This window comes from Pyrus communis, chromosome 5 (genome assembly GCF_041283825.1).
Source record: "Pyrus communis isolate YQ-2024b chromosome 5, ASM4128382v1, whole genome shotgun sequence".
Classification (NCBI taxonomy): Eukaryota; Viridiplantae; Streptophyta; class Magnoliopsida; order Rosales; family Rosaceae; genus Pyrus; species Pyrus communis.
This window is the reverse complement of record NC_142569.1, coordinates 17,519,677-17,529,764: the sequence shown is the minus strand read 5'-3', so window position 1 is coordinate 17,529,764 and position 10,088 is coordinate 17,519,677. Positions and strand designations below refer to the sequence as shown.

The 10,088-nt window shown below is 36.2% G+C and overlaps 1 protein-coding gene across 1 annotated transcript; it reads right to left on the bottom strand.

The window, feature by feature from the left end:
• Positions 1 to 2,976: 2,976 nt before the first annotated feature.
• LOC137722922 (basic form of pathogenesis-related protein 1-like) lies at positions 2,977 to 3,569 on the bottom strand. The gene has a single exon (XM_068462048.2). It carries the CDS (start codon positions 3,496 to 3,498, stop codon positions 3,004 to 3,006), a length of 495 nt encoding a protein of 164 aa, XP_068318149.2. The 5' UTR covers positions 3,499 to 3,569; the 3' UTR covers positions 2,977 to 3,003.
• Positions 3,570 to 10,088: the final 6,519 nt, after the last annotated feature.

Below are 10,088 nucleotides of genomic sequence, written 5' to 3'. Positions count from 1 at the left end.
AAATTTCATTCACTTCAGTTGGTTTTACCTTCACTGTTTTGTTATGTATATGCCAAGCTATTTAGTAGTGTTTTAGCATACTACTTTCAATACCACCTTACATTATTATTATTATGTTTTGGGTGGGGCAGTATTGAATTTCCAATGCCTTTTGGAAGAGTTATGTGTCCTGCAGAGAAATTTATTCACAGGCTAGATGAAAGGTACACATAGAAGCCTTCAACTTTTAAATGATAATGTATTTATACTTTCTGTTAATACTCAGTAAATACCCTGTGTCTAGACGTTCCAAATCCTTTGTTTTTGTCTAGGAAAGGAAATTGCATTTTCACTACCAAGAAGTCAGCTGATTCCTAGTTTGTCCAATTTACATTTTCACTATGTAGCCCGAAAGCCGGGATTCCTGCATGTCGCTAGGAGTGTATATTAGAGTTCAGAGCTTTCTGACCCTCGAGAAATAAAGGTCATCTTTTCCCAGTCAACTATGTACTTCATTCTTTAAATTGGAAACCTGGTCCTTAATGTCTATCAATTGTAATTTCATATTGGAATAAACTCTAAATAATTAAATCCATGGACCGGAGAACGGGGCAATTAATTTTACTCTTCAACCATGCTCCTAATGCCATAGCTATGTTCTAAGAAATAAAATCTAAAAATCAAGCAGGAAGAAAAAGGTAGTGTTTTCTGAAATCAATGATGTTCTAGTAGTTGAAAAGAATAGGCCTTGGGGCAATCAGTTGCAGTAAAGGACTAGCCATGAACCCTAAAGCCTCTTGTAGACACGTAAATTTTGAAATTTTGCGTTTACACCTCTATTGCGCATTCCAAATTCAAACTGTCTAATGTGTTCTGTATCTTCTAATCTCACACCAAAAATAACAAAATGAACATGTTTGCTAGAGGGCTCCTGAGTTCCATCACAACTACCTCTCCCTTATATTTATAATTATACAAATATAGAAAGAAAGGTATACATAACTTATTGGCGATTGGAGGTGACCATCTACAAGTTGCAAAAGACCTGGAAAGGGTCTCCAGTCTCTCTACCACCCTTTATTAGGCTAGGTCATATAGATATATATGATATGAGTAGGACCCGTCTTTGGGGTTTCAACATTGTGTCCACGATTTTTGTGAGTCTATTTTACACGAATTGTGATGTTACTCAAGTCAAGTCACATGGTAAAGTGATCGATAAATTACATGTGATCAATTGTCATAAATCGTATGAATGCATCAGTTGCTTCTGTTACCTTCCTACTTGTTTACCAGTTAGTCTCTATGGTCATGTGTTTGGTTGAATGGCTTGTACAAAGTGAACTGTTTTTGTACGGTACTGTAATCATATCAATTAGTCTAATGAAGTTTTGGTACCATTGATTGATTACAATGTCTGCTTACTAGAGTGTTTACTAGGCATCCTGAAACATGTTTTAGTTGTTATAAATAGTGATTCAGATAATCTTTAAAATTTATCACAGATTCCCAGTGTGGAGGAAGTGACAACACTAAAAGGTCAGCTTGCGCCCCAGGACGAGCAGATGAGTATGATTGTATGGGCCTTACAGATGTCCGGCCTCCAAATCCCGATGCCAGCACCTGATCTTGCTCTACCTTCGACCTCCCAACCACTTCACCTAGTCGATACTCAGTAGCCTTATGTATCAAACCTAGAAGACTACTTGTAGTTTGTTCTTTTTTGTTCGAACATCTTGTATGTACATTTTCATATATTTTATAATTAAATACTTTTTCTTTGTTTATTAATTATTGTTTAGAATTTAATTACAATATTTATTAAAAATTAAACAAAAAACATTTTTGCCAAAACAAAAAAAAAAAAAAAAAAAAAAAAAAAAAGGGTTTGCGCGACGAAGAAGTGACCTGCGTCGCGCAAAACCACTTTGTGCGACGGAGGTTATACATTGAGCAAAACCACTTTGTGCGACGTAGGTTATACATCGCGCAAAACCACTTTGCGCAACGTAGGTTACACGTCGCGCAAACCCTACTGTCACTGTCTTGGCGCGATGAAGGTTTTGGGCAAATTTTTGCGTGATGTTTTTTTGACTTTGCGCAACGAAAGACCTGCGTTGCGCAAAGTGTTTTTTGTACTAGTGTGACTATGCGTAGATAATTTTTGTCCACATATTTACTCGTCATTGCTCTTAAACAAACATGTTATAAGTAACTGCAAACTAAATAGCATATTAGCCATAATTCTTCATATAAGGGTGAACATCTTGGATTATATGATATCCACTCTTTGGAATATCGTGTCGAAAGTAAAGGTGAATAATCATTCATAGCCTCATATTAGTATAATTCCTCATATAAGGATGAACATCTTGGTTTATCTAATTAAATGATTTCACATGTGTATTGTAATTATAATTACTTATATTATCCTACAAATGTTTCAAATAAGGTCATTCAGATAAGATCTTGCAGATGCATTTGCTGGCATTTTTTTTCCTTCAGAAAATTTGCTGAGATATTGACTCACCATGGTATGTGAAATACAATACCAAGCTAGAGAGTTAAGTTCCAGTCCAAACACAATTCCTTTTCAAATAAGTCATGTTAATACGTGTGAAGAAAATAAAAAACAAATTCAGTTGTCAATGACCTTTTTTAAAAATAAAATTAAAAATTAAAAATTAGGAAAGAAAGTGTTTGCCACAGCTCCAGTACGAGATTCGAAGAATTTTGAAGGAGAAGAAGAGTCTTTATATCAACAAATTATAAAATCCATTGCAATGGAATGTCGTAAAGTGAAGGCGTATTTGCACACACGATTACAATATACATGTACCTCACATTCCCTTTTATTTCTAATTTTTTATTTAAAAGAACAAAATACTAGATCCGAGACCAAAACATGGTCATGTCTAGTACATATGAGAAAAGCTTATTCGTAACGGGTGCTATATAATACTCCTGTCCTTAACGCATGAACAAGTGCTAAAGGCATAAGATTACAATGTAAGTTTTATTTATTTAGTAAGGGCGCTCCCCATCTGTTACAGAAGGATCATAATCGCAAATCACGAAGGTTTGTCCATTCGTGCACAATGACGTGGCACAACCAACATAGGTTGATTTGCTCCAAATCACAGCAAGGTAGTGACCACATTCGTCGTTAATACATTTGTTTTGGTTGTAGTCATAGAACTCCTTCTCGGTAACCCAATACTTGACAGCAGCTGCACCCGTCATGCCTTCGCCTGAGGCTATGTTCTCACCATAAGGCCCCATTGAGTGCTCCATTGCACAGTCCCAAGATCTTACATTGGCATAGTTTTGTGCATACCTTGCTATGGTCTCGTTCCATTTGATCGGACCAACACCGACCTCCGCCCGAGCTTTGTTGTGTTCATTGATGAAGCCTCTGATATCTCTTCTGGAAGTGGCTGAGGAGACACGAGCTAAGATTAATGCCAAGGAGCAGATGCACAACACAAGCTTAATATTGTACCCCATTTTGTTTTCCATATTTATGAAATGTCTCAAATATTGCAGGTAGACTTGAGAAGGTTGATGGATTTTAATACAAATGGGACATGAGATTTGCCTTATTTATAGAAAGATAAAGGCATGCTACTGTTTTTTTCCCTAGCTACGAGCTGCCTTGAAGAGGGGAGGGATTTAATACAGTTGGAATTAATAAGATAAATATAGAGGACAAAAGAAAATGAATAACTAACCACCTTCCGATTTGTTTAATGTTTTGTTACAAAAAAAATGTTAGACAGATCAAATTTTAGACGGCTACGGGTTTGGTGTCCCGAATTAAGTATCTCTTTTATGTCTCTTTTTTAGTTTTGTGACACGTGTTATCCACTGAACTTTAAAACTTAACACCGTTACTTTGCATAAAATTTAATTAAAAATTAAAAAACTCGTTAAAAAAAAAAAAAAAAAAAAAAAAAAAAAAAACCCGGAACTCATCATCCCCAATCTCCCTGCAATCCTTCCCCAAGTCTCCTGCAATCCTTCAAAAGAAGCCCTTAAACCCCGTGGAAACTCATCATCCTTATCGTCCTAATCAACCCCGGAAACCAAACACTTCCAACCAATACTGAAACAAAATGAATGAAATTTCACCACGCCCGCCGTCGCCGCCACTCGCCATGGCTTCTTCCATGCTGCCCATTTCTCTTCTCCTTCTTGTACTCCTAGCCCTTCTTCTAAAACCCACAAACGCCAACCCCATTGACGAATTGTTACCCCGAATTGAATCCCAGTTCTACACCAGAGCCAAGGTCCCCGACTTTCCTGACTCCCCCACGCGCAGCACAAACGGGTCTCCCATACTCGCGACGGCGACGGCGACGGCGACGCTCCCGAATTTACAGAACCCAATGGCGAGGAAAAGCAAAGTCGTAATCTTTGGGAACGCGACGCTCTCGAGCCCCAACCGGACCTTTGCGCTCGGCTTCTTCTCCACCAACGACGAAAGTCCCAACTGGTACTTGGGCATTTGGTATCCTCTGATTCCGGTCCCGACTTACGTCTGGGTCGCGAACCGGGACCGACCCGTCAAGAATCTCACCTCCTCGAGCTTGGAAATCACCGGGTCGGCGACAGCCGTGGTGAAATTTCATTCATTTTGTTTCAGTATTGGAAGTTTTGGTTTCCGGGGTTGATTCGGACGATAAGGATGATGAGTTTCCACGTGGTGTAAGGGCTTCTTTTGAAGGATTGCAGCAGACTGGGGGAAGGATTGCAGGGAGATTGGGGATGATGAGTTTCAACAGTGGGTTTTTTTTTTTTTTTTTTTTTTTTAGTTTTTTTAATTTTTAGTTAAATTTTATGCAAAGTAACGGTGTTAAGTTTTAAAGTTAAATGGGGGACACATGTCCCAAATTAAAAAAAAAAAAAAAAAGAAGACACAGAGGAGACACATAATTCGAGACACCAAACCCGTGGCCATTTTAGACCATCCTTTTGTAGATTGATTTTTTTATAAGAACAAGTAACATTAGAAAATTTTGAGTTTTAATAATAAAGAAAAAATAAAAAGTAAAGTGAATAGTATTAGGATTGATTTTTTAGTGTAAAAATATGATTTTTCGTTAAAGTAAACAGTTCCGTTGACTTTTCGTTAAAACTCTCTAATTATTTAAAAAATGAGTTCAATCATCACTCGCTACGTTTTATGCGGTTTACATTTGGTCTCTCTAGCATGACGTGTTGTTACATGAAATTTGTAAGTATTTGCTATTTCATTTTTCTTAAATGATACCTACGGCAAATTGAAATTTTCGTTCGACATGATATTTTTCATCTCTACCTTTCTTACATGTTGAAAATGATTGATAGTGTAAACTCACCTTAAACTAATAGATAATATTTTTACTCTCAATTCTTATAATAATTATTATGTGAATTCAGGTCAGAATCTTACTTGATTAGCATAACATTACGCAAGAATTCGAAGTGATCCCCGGCCACGCCTATAACAGTAAGGTGATCTCGTGAATTCATGTCACTATCTCGTGAATTCATGTCACTATCTCGTGAATTCATATCACTATCTATCATACTAAAGGTCAAAAGTCAATAATCACTTGAGCAATATCTTTTAAGCGATCACTTTTGGCATTACATTTCCCAGATCCAGCTCCAACAGTGCTTTATTTGTATATTTGCTTTAGCTTTTGCTTTCCTTTTTTTCTTAAGAACAAGTCCACTTCTAAAAAATACGCTAGTATTCAGCTCAGTTAATCTATTCGGTAAACAGTGATAGACCCCATGAATAATAAATTGGCCAAATGCTTCTCCGCTTTTAAAAAATGTGCTGGCACAAAAGATTTCCATCTCTACAAATCCACTGGCATCCAACCTATTTAAAATATTATTTTTTATAAAATAATAAATTTTAAATTTAGTTTTAATTTCAGATAGGATTTTAACCAATCTTGTCACGTCGCGTGTCATTATTTGAAAGTACTATAGAAAAAATAGTTTTAAGGTGGAAGATGATGGTTAGGTATTTATAGAAAAAATCATAATTTTTTTTAATTTTTTCTGTATTTTTAACAATTTTTAATAATTTTTAATTTTTTTATTAATTTTAATTTAGTTAATTAACGTGTCCAACGATCATAATTTTGACCGTTGTGAATTTTGTTTTAATTTTTGGGCGAAAAACGTGGACCGTTGATCTCTGCATCCAACGGCCCATAATGAGCCACATGGCCTCCCATCATAACCGGTGGTGCGCCTGCGCATGCGGGCCTCGCCCCTTGTTTCTTGTCAAGGATGCGTGCCCACTTACGCGTGTTTCCCACGCACCTGGCGCAAAAAAGAATTTAAAACAGCTTGTGACATCACACTGGTGTCAGCATGACATCACATAGGCTTGGCCTTAGCTCAGCACATTCTAGGCCCGCCTATAGGACAGCTTGAGATGGGTGCCAGCCTATTAGGCTAGGCTGGAGCACTTTTTGTGGGTGTTGGGCCATTTTGTGGGTTGTAAGCCGGCCTAGCCCTTTGGGGTGGACTTGCTCTAACCAACTTTTTCTTATTTTTCTCTAATTAACACAAATTAAGAGCTTCATATATTTGATCTCTCTTATAATATTAGGAATTCAAAACTATACATCTCCTCTGTAAATGTTGACTAATTAAGTTAGTTTGCTAAATTAATGCAACCATCTCTGTAAGCCTCCAATTTCATATCTCATGTTTCATAAAAAGAAAACTTAACATCCATTTTATATCACATTTGTTTTCTATTACCATTTCAAGTAAAAAGATAGGATATGGAAAGGAAGCAATGAGAGAGAATGATGGGAAAAAAAAAAAAAAAAAAAGAATGTTGGATTCCTTTGCACGGGACCTTCCCCAACTAGTCAATTCACTATTCAATATGCTACAAATTTCCAGATTGATTATAAACCACAACATATAGGTCAATATTTGTCAAAATTTTGGAACTCAAGTTGACAGCTAAAGTCAAAATGTTTGCTTTCTTTTGTGGATTGGAAGAGGAAACATTGATATCCCTTCTCTAGATTCAGACGTGATTTCTTGGTTACAACATAAATGGCATAATGCCCAACCCTTATTGCTCGAAAAGATATTTCCTACACATGTTGAAAAATATGGAACCAAAGAAACAACGCTCTTTTTGAACAAAAAGATACGTAATGCAATGGAAACATTTATACCCATTGGGAATTATTTAGTCAAAATTCAGGAGAGGCTGAAAATGCCTCTGTGAGTCTTCTCAGCTTCTGGAATTGGTGGATAATCGTGGTTTGCTACTAATTATCCCCCTTTTAAAGAAAAAAACCCATAGCCTTATGACTCACGAGCGGTTCCTTTAGGATATTCTTCAGCTTTGCAAGGTTGGGTCTCGATGGTGTTCAAGTGGAATGAGATTCATAGGTTCTCATTAATATAATTAACGGCAAAGTGCAACTTCGTTGGAGAATTAGGCATTGGTTTTTAAAACTATCGTTCACACATATATTACGAAAGGCGAATATCATAGTGGATTCAATGGCACCAATAAAAGAACATTATTATCATAATTGAGTTCAAACCATAGTATCCTATAGATGAACAAATAAACAAACTATCAAACTACAAATATTATTTAATTAACGGAAAAACAAATAAAGAAAATTGTCGAGGCAGCTAGAAACTGAGAATTGCATTTTGACTCACTTGTTAAAATAACAAATACAATGAACATGATATAAAGAAAACCAAAGCAAACCCTAATTTTGAGGGCAAGCAATCCTAATCCTGGGCCCACAACAAACCCATAAATAATGAACTACATAACTAATATTTTCCAAGACAAGACGAGTTCTATAAAGCAGACAAGATAAGACAAACTCTGTTAGGTGAACATGACAAAACAAGCGAGTGATTAAAGTGAGAAAACAAGCAAACAAGCAATCTAAGTGAGCAAACAGGTGACCAGACGAGCAATCAAGCAATTCCAACGACCAAAAATCAAACAACAAATTCTGACAATACTGAAACTACGGTTTATGGAAAGAAAATATGAATGCTCCCGTTCACGAAATGGACGAAATTTTGATATCCCAATAGCAGCAATAAACGAACAAACAGTCCACTTCATCATATACACACCGTCATCTGAGTTGTGACCAGTACAAATACTCGGGCAATCGTTGTGGCCCACAATAACAGAAGACAACAATCATTCTCCAAACCAATCAATATGGGCCCAACAAGAAGCCCAACATCTTACCGTTGTTCTTTTTTCTACTTTTTTTTTTTTTTATTTCAATGAACAACAATATTCGCAGCACGCGAAATGAGTTTTGCGGCAGCAACCCGATGCGAGTTTGAGGACAATCAGCAAGACGATGAACTGCGGCAACAACAGATCGTTTTTGGCGGGTCGGGATCTAGATTTCATTTCAGGCAGCAACAGTGATGGAATCCGGCAACAAGAATCATGATTTCTAGTATTTCTAGATCTGGGAAACGACAGGTTGCGCGAGTACGATCTCCATGACGATTTTGGTCGGTGAGGGGTTGATGGATCAGATTCAATGTGGTTTGGTGGTTCAACAACAGATAGTTGCGCAGTGCACAAATACAAGGCAGCAGGCGTGCGAGACACAATAAGTGGCGGCGAGATCGTCGAGATGAGCAACAGACTCAAATCTAAGATACGGGTATGGTGGTGGGTACATAGCAGCAAATTCAGGCGGGACGCAAAAACTTCTGGCTTTGTTCTCCACGACAGCCAACTTCGCACACAGTCATTTTTCAATATCAACGACAACCGAACATACTGATCCAAACTAAACAAACAAACAAATGGAGAAGCGGAAGAGGTGAAGAACTACAGACAAACCAAATAGTGAGTGGGAGTTAATATTAGTAATTATTTTTGTTAGAAGAAGGTGCGGACGAATGGAAGAAGTTTATGTTGGATGACCTAGCCGTAAGTGATCAGAGTTAATATATTAGTAATTATTTTTGTTATATAATATATTATAATGTTTAATTTTGAATTAACTTGTTTGTATAAAAGAAGTGGCATATTGTTGATGAAACGGAGCCGAACCTGATGAGTTTTGTGGATGATATATTTAAGAGGCATTATTGGCTGTGGAAATATGATGTAGCGTGTGATGGAGAAGCACCACCGGCAGAGTTGTTTTGTTTTTTTTTTTCTGGTTTTATGGACGTTTAAATTAGTTTTATAATTCTGGTTATGCACTTGGTTTGAGTGTGATGGCCTGAAGGGAGTGGTGGTGACCATTATTTATTGGAAGCCATGCTTCCATGATCTTATATTTATGTTGGAGACAAAGTAAACTCCTAGTTAATTTAATATAAATTTAATTGAGACTTAACTGATATGATATTTTCAATAAATTAAATACTTCTTTGGAATGTTTAAAAAAAGTTAAGATCAATTTAAAATGCCACTAAAAGATTGGGGCATTTTAACTACTTTCTAAATACTAGTAAATAATATAGTATTGTGTATATTATTTATATTTTTCTCGACTATGATCCTATGGCCTCTATAGCATGTGTATTAATATTAGTATAGAAGTTTTAATTCCCAATATTAGAATACTATTTGACAGCATGAAATTAGCCCCGAAAATTCATAATTAATTTTTCCAACCACGTTGCATCAACCCCGTACTCCTTACTCCCGTTACACAACCACAATCTTACCCAAAATTTTCAATCCAGAATTAGGTGAGATCGCAACCTTTACAATATGTTCAGTTCAAATAAAAGTTCCTATACAACTTTCACTTCTTATCGTGTTTAGTTATTATCCCACTTGTAATTTTATAAATCTTTCTATTTTTTTTTTTTTTTTTTTTTTTAACAAATGATGGAATAATTTACACTAAATTCATTTAAATACGGAGATAGAGATTTGAACTTGAGTGTAGAGAGAGTACATTGCTTTGGTCAACTTAATTAAGCTCATGTCTTTCTTAACGTTGATTGTTTGATATTACATTTGTTTCTTATCTCCTTTTTTCAACTACAAAGAAACCAATGCAAAGCAAACGAGGATGATAGAGGTATAGAGAAGAAGAAAAATGAATAGTATAAAA